Here is a 17,254-nt window from a genome sequence, read left to right as displayed (position 1 = left end):
GGATACCGGGACGGAAGGGTCCACTGGGGAGTGGGGAGAGGAGAAGGAGGGGGAGAAATGGTTCACAGGGTCTTTGCGTAGAAGCCTCCTTGATCACACCACTAGGGGGCCTACAGGAGGTAGGGAGGAACAGTCCAAGATAGAACCGTCCTCCCAGGTTCTACCCCTTCAGGAGGTAAAGATGGAACAGTCAGCTCTGGGAGGTACCACTGGGTAGGGGGCGTCTATTCTGGAACAAACCATTGTGTGGGCTGGAGAGGCGCTAAGGGATGCTACCACCCCCATGCAAGAGGATTGCGCACAAGCTCCCGATGGAGGCAGGAGTGGCACTACCTTGACCGTCCGCATCCCCCCGCTCATTCTCCCGGTTCCCATCCAAGTCCCAGGTAAGCTCCCATTATAGGGCCGAGAACGCCACCTCTCCCAAGCTTCCGTCGCAGCTTCTTCGGCCCAGCCCTTCTTGGTTCTTTGACTTTCAATCGGTGGCTTGCGCGTGCAGGGCCTAGCGATTGGATCCCTGGAGAAGGGAGCGGGCCCCAAGGCTCGTTTTGGGATCTGATTGGTCAACGCGAACTTTCCCCAATCCCAAGCTTATCCCGTGCGCGGAAGGGACGTCAGCCCCGCCTCCGTCGCGCGCTGAGCTCCAATCGGCCGCTGGTTGGGCGCAGGCGCGGTGGTTGCTTGGCAGGAGTTCGAGGCGTGCGGCGTTGGGGCTTTCGTGATGGTGAGCAAGTTCGAATCCCGTGTCCGTGCCTCAGTGTGTTAACTTGTCAAAGGGGCTAAAGGTGGTACTCCTGAAGCAAAATTCAGAGATCACCGGCACGTAGCCATGCTCCCCGTCTTAGTTCCCCGGTGTTGATGGCTGACCTCGTGTGTTTCCCGTTCATCCTAAACTCAGTCACAAGCCCAGCCCCGTCCCCTCGCAGTCATTCTTGCAGTGCTTCCATTCTCTCCACTGCTGAAATTGCATCATCGGAAAAGTCACGTTATTAAGCAGAAATACTGCCTGGTGGACCGCCCCTGACCCCAGGACCACAGAGCAGGGCACCTTAGAGGAGCCAGATCCCCCAGCATTTGGTGCTTGGGATTGGATATTTCGCCATGTGGGTTTTCTTTTTGCTGTTAATTCCAGAAGTATGGTAAGGACGTGGAACCAGGTTTATCTTGAAACCATACTGCAATCTAGTTTTATTTTTTTTAAAAGATTTTATTTATTTGTCAGAGCGCACGCGAGAGAGAACAAGCAGGGGGAGCGGCAGGCAGAGGGAGAAGCAGGCTCCGCACTGAGCAGGGAGCCCGATGGGGGACTTGATTCCAGGACCCTGGGATCATGACCTGAGCCAAAGGCAGACACTTAACCCACTGAGCCACCCAGGTGTCCCTGCAATCTAGTTTTAAAAAGCAACATTAGGGGGTGCCTGGGTGGCTCAGATGGTTAAGCATCTGCCTTCGGCTCAGGTCATGATCCCAGAGTCCTGGGATCGAGTCCCGCATCGGGCTCCCTGCTCCTTGGGAGCCTGCTTCTCCCTTTGCCTCCCTCTCTCTCTCTCTCTCTCTCTCTGTCTCTCATGAATAAATAAATAAAATCTTAAAAAAAAAAAAAAAAAGCAACATTAGGGGCACCTGAAATTGCCTTGGAATACAAGAGTCAGAACTCAAAGAACTTGCTAAGAAGGTGGCTGGAGCAGACTCACTCTCCTCTCAGGTCCTGTCACCATTCCAGCCCCTGGTGTAGCTCAGGTCATTCTAGCTGCTGAGGGCCATAACCCCAGTGTGGTGCTTGTCATCAGCTCTTTCTTAGAATTCCACACTGATCTGTCTCATTCTATATCAGAGTGACTGCTGAAAAGCCATTATTTATGTAACTGCCTCTACTTATGACTGTCTGTCCTACGGGCTCTCACATGGCTCTAAAATCCCCACATTATACTCCTGTTCTGGTGAATGCATAGGAACGGGACTGTTTACATTGCTATTAGCAGCTGTTAATAGTTGCCCAGACAAACCCAAAAGCCAAAAACCAACACACACATGCTGGGATTTTGAGTGGATTGTGTTGCATCTATAGACCAGTCTGGGTAGAATTGATACCTCAACAATATTGAGTCTTCTGATCTATAAACGAGGTATACCTGGCCACTTATTTATGTCTTTAATTTTTCTCAGCAATGTTTTGTGGTTTTCTGTGTATAGGTCTTACACATCTTTTGTCAGAGTTATACCTGAGTATTTCATATTTTTGATGCTACTGTGAGTGGAACTGTTTTCTTAATTTCATTTTCAAATTTGCTGAGATTTTGTTTAGAATTTTTCATTTCGTTAGCTTTTTTATAGCTTCTATTGTATTTTCTACATGGATGATCATATAGGTGATTGTAATAACTTTGTTTTCCATTGTGGATGCCTTTTATTTCTTTGTCTTACCTGACTGCAGTGGCTATGACTTCTAGTACAGTATTGAATAGAGGTGGTGAGAGTTGAAATCCCTGTCCTGTTTCTGAGGTCAGGGAGAAGACATTCAGTCTTTCACCATTAAGTATGGTGTTAGCTGTGATTTTCCATAGATGCCTATTATCAGGTTGAGGAATGTTTGTTCTATTCCTTGTTTGCTGAGAGGTTTTATCAGAAATCAGTGTTAAAGTTTTTTAAAATGCTTTTGTCTACCTCTGTTGAAATGATCATAATCATTTTTTTTCTTTTCATTTGTTAACATGGTGAAATAACATTGGTTTTCAAATGTTAAACCAACCCTGCATCCCTGGATTAAACCCTAGCTCTCATGATGTGTTATCCTTTTAATATACTGTATTTGATTTGCTAAAATTTTGTTTAAAAATTTGTGTCTATGATTACAAAAACATTGGTCTGTAGTTTTCTTTTCTAATGTCTTGGTCTGATTTTTGTATCAGGGTATAATGCCATCCTCATAGAATGAGTCGAGAAGTATTTTCTCCCCTTCTGTTTTTTTTTTTAAATTTATTTATTTGACAGAGATAGAGAGCACAAGTAGGCAGAGCGGCAGGCAGAGGGAAAGGGAGAAGCAGGCTCTCTGCTGAGCAGGGAGCCCGATGTGGGGCTCGATCCCAGGACCCTGAGATCATGACCTGAGCCGAAGGCAGCTGCTTAACCAACTGAGCCACCCAGGCACCCCTTCTCCTCTACTGTTTTAAAGAATTTGCGTAGAACTAGTATTTTTTTCCCCCTTAAGTATGTGGTAGAATTCTCCAGTGAAGCCATCTAGTTATTTCTTTTTTAAAAATTTTATTATTTTTGGGTGCCTGAGTGGCTCAGTCGTTAAGTTAAGTGTCTGCCTTCGGCTCAGGTCATGATCCCGGGGTCCTGGGATCGAGCCCTGCATCGGGCTCCCTGCTTGTCGGGAAGCGTGCTTCTCCCTCTCCCACTCCCCCTGCTTGTGTTCCCTCTCTCGCTGTCTCTCTCTGTCAAATAAATAAATACATAAAATCTTTAAAAAAAATAAATAAAGATTTTATTATTTTTAAGTCATCTCTTGTACCCAACGTGGAGCTTGAACTCATGACCCCAAGATCAAGAGTCACATGCTCTTCCAACCGAGCCAGCCAGGCGCCCCCGTCCCCTTAAGTATTTGGTAGAATTCGCCAGTGAAGCTATCTAGTTATCTTTTTTTTAAAGATTTTATTTATTTGTCAGAGAGAGAGAGAGAGTGCACAAGCAGGGGGACCGGCAGGCAGAGGGAGAAGCAGGCTTCCTGCTGAGCAAGGAGCCTGATGCGGGACTCAGTCCCAGGACCCTGGGATCATGACCTGAGCTGAAGGCAGATGCTTAACCAACTGAGCCACCCAGGCATCCCGCTATCTAGTTATCTATTTCTTTTTGAGTGAGCTTGGATAATTTTTTCTTTTGATGAAATTGTCCATTTCATCTAAATTGTCAGATTTATTGGTATAAAGTTAATGTTTCCTTAATTATCCTTCTAATATCTGTAGGACCAGTAGTGATATCACCTCTCTCATTCCTGATGGTGATCATTTGTGCTGTTCTACCTGGTAATTCATTGTTGACTCTTGCCTCCTGGCTGACTTGCCCCAAAGAAGAGGCTCCACGGCCAGTCCTGTAAACTGGTCTGAGGATTTGCTCCATAGTCACGCTGATCATCTGTCTCTCTCTGATCAGCTTGGTACTTGAGAGTGTGAATGGAACTACCTACTGTTCTTATGCTTCCTAAAATTCTAAACTCCTTCATCCTTTCATCCCAGCTAGAGTATGGGCTCGCTTAAAGCAAGAAAAAGGGTTGACACCCCCTCTTTTTTTACATCCCTCTGGGTGCAGTGTGATGCAGAGCTGGGTACACAGTAAGTACACAATGCATAAGTGAGGACTGATCGTCCCTGCCTATAATAAACATTTGGGTGTTTTTTTTGACATGACTCCATGAATGTCCAAGTTGAAGCTTTTCCCCTCCATAAAAAGCTTCCTGTTTCACAGCAGTTGCAATTGCTTACGAAGACTATTCTGAAGTGTGGGTTGATTTAACTTAAGTCATCACGGTTGCTGAGTGAGAATCACAAAGTTAAGGAGAATTTCACAGATGACAATATTTCACTTTGAGGGGGTTGGATATAGGGTACAAGACAGAGAACCACACTTTGCTACTTTATGTAAGCCCAGTTGAGGAAGTCAAAAGTTCAGCTTCCCTCCTGACTCTTTGAGCTGGGCATTGGATTGTGTCCTAACGTTCAGAGATACCCAGTTTCTGAGAAAAGGAGTCTTTTTGAGGTGAGGAGAGGAGACCTATGTGACATCTGCTCTTGGATTCAGTCGGGGACCCTCTGATGAATCCCCAGGCTGGGGGCTGGGCTGCTGTTAGGAAGCCCGCAGCAAAGCAGGAACTTCTGGTTCCAGATGGTTCTTGCCAAAAGCCTCAAGACATTTGAAGGAGGTGAGACCTGGCACGCCAAAGAAAAGAGCTTTTGTGCAGCTTAGAGCGTGGCACTGAATGAATCGCAGAATAGGCAGCCCCAGAGGAAGGTGCTGCTATCCCAGTGACATCCTGAGAGGCTGGATCCACCTGCAACAGGCCAGGCACCCATTTGGTACAGTTGCGGGGAGGAAAAGATGCATCTGTCATGCTCTCTTCCCTCCAGGAGGGATAAACCACCCCAGGCAAGCACTCTGGAGATCACCATTTGATCATTTCCACAACCAGGGCTTTGGGAGGACAGAACTGGTTGGTGCTTTTGAGCCAGTCCTTGAAATGAGTTTCCATTCAGGGTCTCAAAATGAATAACCAAGCGGGACGGTATTGACTTCCCCAAGGAGAGATATTGGGCATGCCAGGGAGCTTCAGCCTAGCTAATTCACCTGTTCATTAACCGGCTCCCTTTTATTCAGATATTCAGTGCAAGACTGTGTTAACTGCTTCTCAGGAATGCTCTTAATCCTCACAACGTCCGTTGAAGAGATGTGGGCCATTGTGACCTCTGTTTTGCACATTAGGAACCTGGGGCACACGACGTGTGACCTGCTTCTGGGTCACACTACTAGTGGAGGATGGAGCCAAGGCTCCAACCTTGTCTATCTGTGTCCTGTAGCCATAGTCCTTCATTAATAATAGTAAGAACTAGCTCTTAATGAGCACCTGGGCTCTGTGATGTTAGCTAGTTCATTTCATCCCCACAGCAACATTTTCAGGCAGGTGCCATTATTTCCCCATTTTACAGAAAGAAAAACTGAGGCAAGAAAGGTTAGGTTCCTTGCTCCAAAGTTACATAACACATAAATGGATTAGAATCCTGGCAGTCTAGTGCTGGAGCCCAAGTTCCTAAGCTCCACCCCGCCCCCGCCAGTGCCTCTCAAGGGTCACATGACATGAAATGTTGGCTCAGCATCAACTGCCCACCCCGCAGCATAACCTGAGTGTTAAAACATGCCTTAGCAGAAGTGACCATGGGATTCCAACTCTGATATGTTCTGCTGCAAATCACATTACTGGTTCATTCACAGAGTCAGGACTATAACCCTGCCTTTCTGACTGGGGGTGGGGTGGGGTGGGATAGCATGTAGAAAATAACACAAAGGCCCTATAAAAGGCCCCAGCTATTCAAAAACCTCTCTCTCTTCTATCTCCAATGAATTACTCTTTGTGTTAAAACCTCTCTCCCTAAAGATCATAACTGAAGAAGAAATACAGTGCCAGATTTATTCCCCAGCTGTCTGTGGTCAGCTTGCTGAATTGGCTCAGAGGGTGTGGAACACAGAACAGGGCAGTTTGGATGGGGCAACGGTAACGGGGAGGTTTTGGAAGGAAGGACAGTCAGGAGGCAGTGAGCAGGGCACTGGGTACTGAGCAGGACTAGTGAAGAGGGAGAGGAAATCTGATAAAAGAGGAAAGAGGGTCCCCAGAGAGGACAGATAAGAGGCCCCCCAATACTTAGTGTTTCCTCCACCATCTCCCCAGAGCCTGACCCTGATCTTAGGAAGCCCTCATGCCCAGGATTTAGCTAAACAGCTGGGGAGGAGGGGTACATCAGTGCCACATGCCATTAAAACCCAGCTGTGGAATGAAACAACAAAACCATCTTGTTCCTTTGTGAAGCAATTTCAGGCATCATCAGCTGGTGGCTTGGGGGTTTTGCAAGGGGAGCCGCAAGTTGGAGCTGGTCTCTGGAGTGTCCTTGGGGTCTCACAAACTCCACAGGCAGGAAAGCTCATTCTGCTGGATGCCCGGAAGTCTGACTGCTCTCAACACCAGAAGTGGCAACAACGTGGACTGTATTTCTGATTTTATTTGCTGCTGTCTGCAGCGGTACCTGCATCCCATACCGTTGTGGGTATGGCCCGGGGGCTGCGCATTTCAGGGGCCTTTGTCAGCAGCAGCAGCAATATTAGGACATTGGCTTTTGCAACATTGTAGGTCCTGTTCCACTTCATGAGTTGCTTGGGGAGGAGGGTTTCTGTCCTCAGACTGAGGGATCCCAAACCAACATGCCGTTTATAAGCGTTTATGTCCAGATGCAGAGGGAAAGGTGCCATCCCACTTGACCTCGTCTCTGTGGAGCTGCCCTTGAGACCCTGGGCCTGGGCCCCAGTGCCGCCCACCCCACCCTGAGCTCTGGCTGAGCCCCACGCAAATATACAGACCACAGCTGGGAGTGGGGCCCCTCAAACTCTCCGTCTTCACATGGAACCCTTTGTAGCAGAGTTGAGAACCATTTATCTGCCAGAACTTCAGTGGTCTCAGTACTGTCACTGTCTGAGACCACTAACTACCAGTTCCTGCTGTTTCTCAACCTCCTGGATGAAATCCGTGGAATATCTGTGGAAGCTCAATTTTAAGACCCCTGGTCTGTTTGTTACCTAGGTGATGTAAGTGAGAGAGGGCCTTGTAGGTGTGCTTGGATACTCTGGTTACTCAGTGATTGCCATTGCTCTGTTCAATCGCCCACTGCATCCAGGTCTTCATGACCCTCTTGTAATGCCCTGATTACTGGGGATCTGCGGGCAGGGTATAGAGTAGACTGGAGGGGGAGGAGCTTGGGAACAGATTTGGGGTTCCGAAGAGAACAATGTGAACCCACTGAACTAGCAAAAGGGGAAATTATCCCAAGCCTCAACTCAAGATTTACTTCAGTTTTATTAAGCCATAGCAGTGTCCACTAGATTTCACTCTTGCTAAGTAAATACCGATTAAATATTTTTTTCAGTATGATAGAGTTTAGAACAATGTATTTTTAGGACATTATCTTGCATTACCATTCCTATAACTTGCATGTTTAACTTCCCTTTGGAAATCCCACAATGCTCTTTAAAAATATATATTGTAAGCTTAAATTGTTTTCTACCACTTGCGTTACAATTGACATTCCATTCATGGCACACACTTAAAAGTATAGGTGATTTTTTAAAAGATTTTATTTATTTTTTTGAGAGAGAGAGAGTGCACATGTGCAGAGGGAGGCAGAGGGAGAAGCAGGCTCCCCGCTGAGCAGGGAGTCCAATGTGGGACTCGATCCCAGGAGCCTGGGATCATGATGTGAGCAGATGCAGACGCTTAACTGACTGAGCCACCCAGGCGCCCCTAAAGTGTAGGTGATTTGATGAGTTTTGGCATATGCGTATACCTGTGAAACCATCTCCACGATCAAGATAGTGAACGTATGCATCACCCCGAACAGTTTCCTCATGTCCCTTTGGAACTCCTCCCTCCCAGCCTTTCCTCCTTTGTCCCATCCCCATGCAACTGCTGTCTGCTCTCTGTTTGTATTTCCTAGAATTTTATATAAATGGGATCATACTGTATATATTCTTCCTCGTCTGGCTTCATTCACTTAGCATGATTATTTTTAGATTTATCCATGTTGTTGCTGTGATGTGCTAATTCCATAGCCCTCTCTAGCAAGTCGTAAGTTTCCCATTTTAACAGTCTTCATTCCTTTGGCTAAAGGCTCTGATGATATTTATAATACACACACCCTTGGGAAAGGTAAAATTTAGACATTATCAACCATCCAGGTGAAGATCTTGTCAGAACTTTTTTTTGCAGAAGTGGTTTTGTTAGAAGTGTGATAGGGGTAAGGTGAAAAGAATAAGGCTTCTAAGCATATGAGAAGTGTCCCTGAGGGAAACCAATAAAGCAGGGAAAGGAGGCTGACTCTGAAAGCCAATGTTTCCTTGCAGCCTCCCAGTGTTGTATGTATCTGCGAAGCACAATGAAGTAACGTGCAGTAAAACAAGGTGTGCCCAGGGTCGCCTGGGTGGCTCGGTTAGGCGTCTGCTTTCAGCTCGGGTCATGATCCCGGGGTCCGGGGGTCGAGTCCCGCGTCGGGCTCCCTGCTCAGCGGGGAGTCTGCTTCTCTCTCTCTCCCTCTGCCCCTCCCCCTGCTCTCTCTCTCTCTCTCAAATAAATAAATAAAATCTTTTAAAAACAAACAAATAAAAAAACAGGGTGTGCCTATAGAGGGCTGGCCCTGTGGCTTTTCTTAGCTTACTTTAACTTGCCTGTCACAAAACTTTCCCACAGACACTCGCCTTCATTTGGGAAATAACTTGCCCAGCCTTGCCAAATCCCCTAGCTTTATAATGCATCTTTTGTATAAATATATATCGATAAATACACTTGCTGACTCATGTATGCATTTCATGTAAGGTCTCTTTTGAAAGCACAGATTTAAATTTTCTAGACTATAAAATATGGATGTTTCTTTACTTTCTAAATTAGGTACTTTAGGGCGCCTGGGTGGCTCAGTTGGTTAAGCGACTGCCTTAGGCTCAGATCATGATCCTGGGGTCCTGGGATTGAGTCCCGCATCGGGCTCCCCCTGCTCAGCGGGGAGTCTGCTTCTCCCTCTCCCTCTGCCTGCTGCTCCCCCTGCTTGTACGTGTGCTCTTCTCTCTCTCAGATAAATAAATAAAATCTTTTTTAAAAGATTTTATTTAAGATTTTATTTATTTATCTGAGAGAGAGAGAGAATGAGAGATAGAAAGCACGAGAGGGAAGAGGGTCAGGGAGAAGCAGACTCCCTGCCGAGCAGGAAGCCCGATGCGGGACTTGATCCCGGGACTTCAGGATCATGACCTGAGCCGAAGGCAGTCGCTTAACCAACTGAGCCACCCAGGCGCCCTAAATAAATAAAATCTTAAAAAAAAAATAAATTAGGTACCTTAGTTAGAATGTTAAGATATCCATTTTGTAGAACCATAACTACCTTGAAAAACTGTTGTATAACTATTTTCAAGAGCTCTGGCTCTAATCCTGAAGAAGTTTCTAACCATTATGAGAGGAGAGGAGCTGATCACTGCTATAAACATGAATTCACACATCCTAGTGGCCACTTTACCCCTGAGAGGCCAGTTACAAAAGATGTGAAACAACTCCTGAGTCCCACAGGTATATGGGGGTGAGGGTGGGTAACAAATACCATAAAAGAGCAGCAACAACAAACCTTGATGAGAGTATTAGGAATAGTCATTTTTTATTTTTTAAAGATTTTATTTATTTATTTGAGAGAGAGAGAGCACAAGTAGGGTGAGGGTCAGAGGGGGAAGCAGACTCCCCGCTGAGCAGGAGCCTGATGTGGGACTTGATCCCAGGACTCCAGGATCATGACCTGAGCCAAAGGCAGATGCTTAACGACTGAGCCGCCCAGGCGCCCCCGGTCATTTTTATTTTAAAGCACTTATACCCTTGCTCAGGGTGTCTCAGCCAAGGCTCTGTTGACATTTGGGGCCAGATTTTTCTTTGTTGTGGAGTCTTGTCCTGTGCCTTGTAGGATGTTTAGTAACATCTAACCACTTCTGACTTCGAACCCCTAGATGCCAGTAGCACCTCCCCTGGTTGTGAACAATCAAAAATGTCTCTAGATATTGCCGAATGGTGCCTGGGGGACAAAATCACCCCCCTTGCTCTCCACTGAGAACCACCGCCCTAGAGTAAAAGGTTCTAAAATTTTAAATTTGAAAATAAAAAAGACAGCTTTACTGAGATGTAATGCACATACCACACAATTCACCTTTGAAAAGTGGCTTTTAAATGTATTGACAAGGTCAAGCAACCATTACCACAGTCTAATTTTAGACCAATTTCGTCCCCCCTAAAAGAAACCTCATGCGCATTAGAAGTCAGCCTTTATTCCCCACCACCCCAGGCAACCACTAATCTACTTTCTGTCTCTATGGATTTGCCTGTTCCAGACATTTCATAGAAATGGAATCATACAGCTTGTGGTTTTTGTGACTGGTTTCTCTCATGTAGCATAATGCTTTCAAGGTTCACCTACTTTTTAGCATGTATCAGTATTCCATTCTTTTTTACAGCTGAATAATATTCCGTTGCATGGATAAACCATATTTGGTTTATCCATTCATCAGGTGTTGGCCATTTGGCATGCATCTACCTTTGGGCTATTATTATATTTTTTTTTTACTATTTTTAGATTTTATTTATATTCAAATTAGTTAACATATTGTGTATTATTAGTTTCAGGGGTAGAATTTAGTGATTCATCACTTGCATATAACATCCAGTGCTCATTACAACAAGTGCCCATCACCCATTTACCCCATCCCCCCACCCACCTCCCCTCCAGCAACCCATGGTTTGTTCCCTATAGTTAAAAGTCTCTTATGGTTTGCCACCCTCTCTGTTTTTATCTTATTTTATTTTTTCCTTCCCTTCCCCTATGTTCATCACTTTTGTTTCTTAAATTCCACATATGAATGAAATCATATGGTATTTGTCTTTCTCTAACTTATTTCGCTTAGCATAATACACTCTAGTTCTATCTACGTCATTGCAAATGGCAAGATTTCATTCTTTTTGGTGGCTGAGTAATATTCCAGTGTGTGTGTGTGTGTGTGTGTGTGTGTGTGTGTGTGCACGCACGTGTGTCTGTATGTATTTATATGTATATATATTCCATATACCACATCTATCTAATCTATCTATACACACCATATATTTAATGGAATATAATATGTATTATATATATGCCATATATAATGCAATATTTTATACTCACACACACACACACACACACACACCACATCTTCTTTATCCATTTATCAGTCAATGGACATCTGGGCTCCTTCTGTATTTTGGCTATTGTGGACATTGCTGCTATAAACATTGGGGTGCATGTGCCCCTTCAAATCACTATTTTTGTATCCTTTTGGTAAATAACTAGTAGTGCAATTACTGGGTCGTAGGGTAGCTCTATTTTTAACTTTTTGAGGACCCTCCATCCTGTTTTCCAGACTGGCTGCCCCAGCTTGCATTCCCACCAACAGTATAAGAGGGCTCCCCTTTCTCCGCATCCTCGCCAACATCTGTCGTATCCTGACTTGTTAATTTTAGCCATTCTGACTGGTGTGAGGTGGTATCTCACTGTGGTTTTGATTTGTATTTCCCTGATGCTGAGTGATGTTGAGTATTTTTTCATGTGTCTGTTAGCCATCTGGATGTCTTCTTTGAAAAGTGTCTCCACAGAGCATGCGTATGGGGAGACAGGAGGTGCAGGGCAGGGTTCCTGGGGACACGGCCTGCATTTCTGTGCCTCAGAGATTTCCAAGACCTTTCAACAAATTAAAAAAATGATTATTAACTAAACTTACAACTTTAATCAAGAAGGAGAAGAGCAATCTCTTCCTCTGTGCTGCCCGCGGAGGTGGCAGCCATCTCCTACTTGGTATCATGGCCGCCCTCAGAACCCTCGTGAAGCCCAAGATCATTAAAAAGAGGACCAAGGAGTTCTTTCGGCACCAGTCAGACTGATAGGTCAAAATTAAGCGGAATTGGCAGAAACCCAGAGGCACTGACAGTAGGGTGTGCAGAAGAATCAAGGGCCAGATCTTGATGCCCAACATCAGTTACAGAAGCAAGAAAACAGAGCACACGCTGCCTGGTGGCTTCCAGAAGTTCCTAGTCCACAATGTAAAAGAGATTGAAGTGCTGCTGATGTGCAACAAATCTTACTGTGTTGAGATTGCTCACAATGTCTCCTCCAAGAACCGCCAAGCCACTGTAGAAAGAGCAGCCCAGCTGGACATCAGCATCACCAGTCCCAATGCCAGGCTGCGCAGTGAAGAAAATGAATAGACAGACAGCTTATATGCATGTCATATTGGTGTTAATAAAACCATAAAACTACCAAAAAAAAAAAAAAGACGGAGAAAAGCACAAAATAGTTTGGCAATTGCTGTCTGCTTATTTGTGTCTAGGGCACCTCCATGTTTAGTCTCCCAAATTAAAACCTTATTCTTTATCTCTTAGAGGCCCCATGTCTTGGCTTGCATTGTGTTTCCAGTTTGTTCTTTTCCATCCAGGTCCAGTTCTACCATCTGGATGTCTACTTTTATCTCCTCACTCTGTGATAATCACAGTTCCCGTACTTGGCTCCTCTGCAGCCCCCTTCTGGTTTCTCCTTCTAGTCTGTCCCAGCCAGGCTAAGCTTTGAGAACAGAATTGCTGTGATTTGGTCTCCACCTTTTGGTCAATGACAGGAATTCAAGTTAATTCAATTCAATTCAATTCAATTCATTCATTCATTCATTTATCAGATATTTATGATGCCCAGAATTTACTGTGCTGGGAATGCTGGAGGAGCTCCAGATACACATTAAAGTCCTTGTCTTTCATTAGGACAGATAAGACAATTACAAAATACCCATCTGAGGTAGTAGGTGGTAAGAGCCATTGGAATGGTACAAGTACAAACATAGTTAGAGATCTTTGCTGGTGGGTGAGATTGTGGATGACTTTGTGAATGGGATGCACTGAAGAACTGGTAGGAATTCCTTATATGGAGATGGTGGTAGTAGGGCATCTGGTGGAGAGGATTCCATGAGCAAGGGCATGGAAATAGGAAAGCACAGATGGTGTAAGCATCAAATAATTGAAGTAGATGAGGAATGAAAGATCAAGTAGTGCAGTTATGTAGACCAAAGAGAGTGGAAGGCTTTGAAAGCCGGGCCAAGGGGTTTGAAGTGTATGTGGTGGACATTGGAAAACAAGTGATCTGGGGCTTCTCTGTTATAGCTTTCCTGGCCTATTGTTAGGAGATGCTGTTATGCAGTTGAGAAGGTTCTGATGAGAGGGTTTGGGGAATCTATGAACTTCGTCATGAACTCCCTTCATGATTTCTTCTAGTTGCTTTATCTCTTTGGACCGGGTTTTCCTTGTCAATAAACCCAAGTATGTGGAACAAAATGATCTTCCCAGCATCTCTACTCCTGACTCTAAGCATGGACTAAGAAGCCCTGATGCTATTTGAAGAATTAGGGATGTTGGGCTATAAGGCCTGTGGGAAAATGGCAAGGATCATTTTGGCGGGATTTCCGTGAAGAAATGAGTCATATTTGGAAACACTGGAAAATAAGAAAATATTTGTTTATAATCAGCCCAACTTCCCTCCTGCACATATTTTTTCCCTTTCGTGGCTTCCTTCCCACCTTTAATATAGAAGGTTGCAAAATTCTTCAGAGATGAAGTGCGTGTGCTTTGCCTCATCTTTGCGTCCCTCGTGCATAGCACAGCGCCTGGCTCATAGCCTCTCAGTAAGACTCTGCTATATGAATAACTTCTTCCAATTTCCATCGAAACCTGCTCTCAGGAAGGAAAAATGTAAGCAAATTCATACTAAGGTATAAATAGCCGATAACCATTTAAATTAGGACACATCTACTAATAGAAAATTTTCTTAGAAGTAATGGAATAGCCCTTTGCTAAAATCAAAATCCAGCTCTAATAGTGGCATACATAGAACTAAGGGAGGTTTCTAGCTGGGTTCTCAGTCCCTGTTATTCCCTTTTTTTCCCTAAAGGGGCCCCTCAGTTTCCACCTAGAGGCTAAATCTTGGCTCATTCTCTACAAATGCCATCTGTTCTCAGTGGAAATTTTGGGAGCTCTGTTTTAACATTCTGGGGCTCACTGTTGGGCTCTGCTTGCTTTTAAATTGATTTCTGGGTCTTTATAGCCCATTTCACAGAACTGGGGTTCTGTCTTGTTTCTTTAGCCTGGGTATCTACCACAATGATATGTCCCCTCCCCCAGATGATCTCAAATTAGAGCTCTGTGCTTAACTCTTTTCAGTATGTCCTAATACCTTTCCCCAACTGACTACCATGGAATCAAGTTTTGGCTTCCATAGCCAGTCCGGTACCCGTTCCGTCCTACCCCCTGTTGTAAGATGCCCCCAAGCTGACTGACAACCTGCTTAGACTTCCAAGAGTCACATCCATATGTAGTCTGCTCCTTGGTACTCTGCCACCGTGCCCTGAGAGCTAGCTAGAATTCTTGGCACTTCAAATTGGAGCTTCCTCTCCCACCTCACCCAACTCACCTAACTAGCGACCTGGACTGCCCTCTGCCATTTGCTCCCACAGCTCCTGGGCATTATATTCGTCCGGCCACCACATCTGAACGTGAGCCAGCTCCCTTGTGAGAAGGGTGAGGTGAGTCTACTTCTAGGCTGTGGCTTGTTCTTAATTGAACTTCTGGTGCCATGCCCTGGAAGATGGCAAACAAAGGCCCATTTATCTGGAGCTCCTGATGTCAGACCCTGGAGATAATAGCCTGTCCTGCCAGGTTATAAAGAAAGCCACATGGCTAGCATCTTCCTGTGGGAGTTACCTAGGCAACTGAGGCTGCCTTGTTGTCACAAGATAATAATCTTCCATATGGATATTTTTCTCTAGGTAGACACCTTTTACTTGATTCAGATCTGGTTTATATTTCTCTAAAATTCTCTTCCTTGACACATAGGAAAGTTGACTTAACTTCTGACTATGATCTTCCATCTGCTTCCTTGTGTTTTGTGCTTATTGCATTCAACTTAAGCAGAAATGAATTTCTGTTTTTTAAAGATTTTATTTATTTAGAGGTGTCTGGGTGGCTGCGTTGTTAAGCGTCTGCCTTCGGCTCAGGTCATGATCTCAGGGTCCTGGGATCGAGCCCCGCATTGGGCTCCCTGCTCGGCGGGTTGCCTGCTTCTCCCTCTCTCACTTCCCCTGCTTGTGTTCCCTCTCTCGCTGCGTCTCTCTCTGTCAAATAAATAAATAAAATCTTTAAGAGTGACAGAGAGAGAGAGAGCACAAGCAGGGGGAGCGGCAGGCAGAGGCGCCCCCAGAAATGAATTTCATTGGCATGGGCCATTATCTGCTCAGGGTAGGTAGATTTCTTTACGGTATAATTTCAGGCATTCACAGAAAATTTCTACGCTCAAAACATTACATTGATGCTAACTGCACCATCATCATTTCCATCTAAGCTCTTTAATGGGTGTGGCTCAATTTCTACCCTATGTTTTCAAAGACTCAGAGTGAGCTGGATAGAAGGAAACAGAAACAAGGCAAAAACTGTAGTTAGTAATTATTATGACTGCTGGCCTTTTGGATTCTCCCTATCGTACACCGATGTTTTTAGAGGAATTTATTGGCTTGCACAATTGGGAAATGCAGTGTTCTATGCTTTCAGACACAGCTGGATCTAGGGGCTCAAATTGCATTGTCAGGGCTCCCCCATGTTATATCTTCCTTGGTAGGCAAGAAAGGTCCCAAGGAGGACTCTGATTGGCTGATTTGTGTAACGTGACCTCCCTTTATCCAAATACTGTGCCTAAGAGGGAGGTTGATGCTGACTGGCCAGCTTAGGTCACAGGAGGCCCAGCCTAATAGTCAGAAGGGGCAGACTTTTTTGGGGGGTGGTAGATTTTTAAATTTTTTTTTTATTTTGAAATAAGTATAGACTTGCAGGAAATTGCAAAAATAGTACAACCTCAGCCTCACCCAGCTTCTCCCAATGGTGACATCTTACATAGCTATAGTATACTATCAAAACTAGGAAACTGACATTGGTATATTACTGTTAATTAGAATATAGACCTCATTCAGTTCTTAACCATTAAAAAAAACCCCTGCATTTGTGTGTGTGTGTGTGTGTGTGTGTCTAGTTTTATGCCACTATCACAATCAAGATCCAGAACTGGTCCGTCACCACAAAAGAACCCCCTCATGTTACCTCTTTGTATTCACTTCTACCACCAACTCTTCTCCAGATTGGCTGCACCATCCTACATTCACACCAGCAATGTAAGGAGATCCAGTTTCTCTGTGTCCTCACCAGCATTTGGTATTTTTCACTATTTTTTATTTCATCTATACTTATAGGTGCCTAGTGATACCACATTGTGGTCTTAATTTACATTTCTCTAATGGCCGGTGATGTTGAACATGTTTTCAGATACTTATTTGCCATCTGTATTTCCTTTTTGATGAAATGCATGTTCATGTCTTTTGCCATTTCTAGTTGGATTGTTTGTTTTTCTATTGTTGTGCTCTGAGAGTTTTTTTATATATACTAGATATAAGGCCTTTGTCGGATATGGGGCTGGCAAATATTTTCTCCTGGTCTGCAACGTGTCTTTTCATCTTTTTAACAGAGCCTTTCAATGGAACAAATGTCTTTAATTTTTATAAAGTCCAAATCATCAGTTTTTCCTTTTAAGGATTGTGCTTTTGGTGGAAAGTCTTAAGAACTCTTTATTGAGTCCTAGGTCCCAAAGATTTTTTTCCTGTTTTTGATTCTAAAAGTTTGTTTCTAAAACAGTTTTTCATGTTACATTAACTCCATGATCCATTTTCAGTTAATTGTACAAGGTTGGAGGTTTAGGTTAAGGTTCATTTTTTGGCTTATAGATATCCAGTTGCTCCAGCACCATTTGTTGAAAAGGCTACCATTCTCCATTGATTGTTTTTGCATCTTTGTCAAAACCATGCTGGGTGT

At 44.5% G+C, this 17,254-nt stretch overlaps 1 protein-coding gene and 1 pseudogene across 1 annotated transcript in view; both read left to right on the top strand.

Annotated features, from left to right (window-relative positions):
• Positions 1-278: 278 nt before the first annotated feature.
• Positions 279-17,254, top strand: part of LOC113931035 (P antigen family member 4-like) — a 164,427-nt gene continuing 147,451 nt past the window's right edge. The window contains exon 1 of the mRNA XM_027608748.1: positions 279-386. Within this exon, the coding sequence (XP_027464549.1) occupies positions 284-386 (103 nt within the window). The 5' untranslated portion in view covers positions 279-283. The remainder of the gene's footprint in view (positions 387-17,254) is intronic.
• Positions 12,167-12,571, top strand: LOC113931034 (annotated as a pseudogene).

The sequence above is a fragment of the Zalophus californianus genome, chromosome X, assembly GCF_009762305.2.
Source record: "Zalophus californianus isolate mZalCal1 chromosome X, mZalCal1.pri.v2, whole genome shotgun sequence".
Taxonomy (NCBI): domain Eukaryota; kingdom Metazoa; phylum Chordata; class Mammalia; order Carnivora; family Otariidae; genus Zalophus; species Zalophus californianus.
This window is presented reverse-complemented; position numbering and strand designations above follow the sequence as displayed.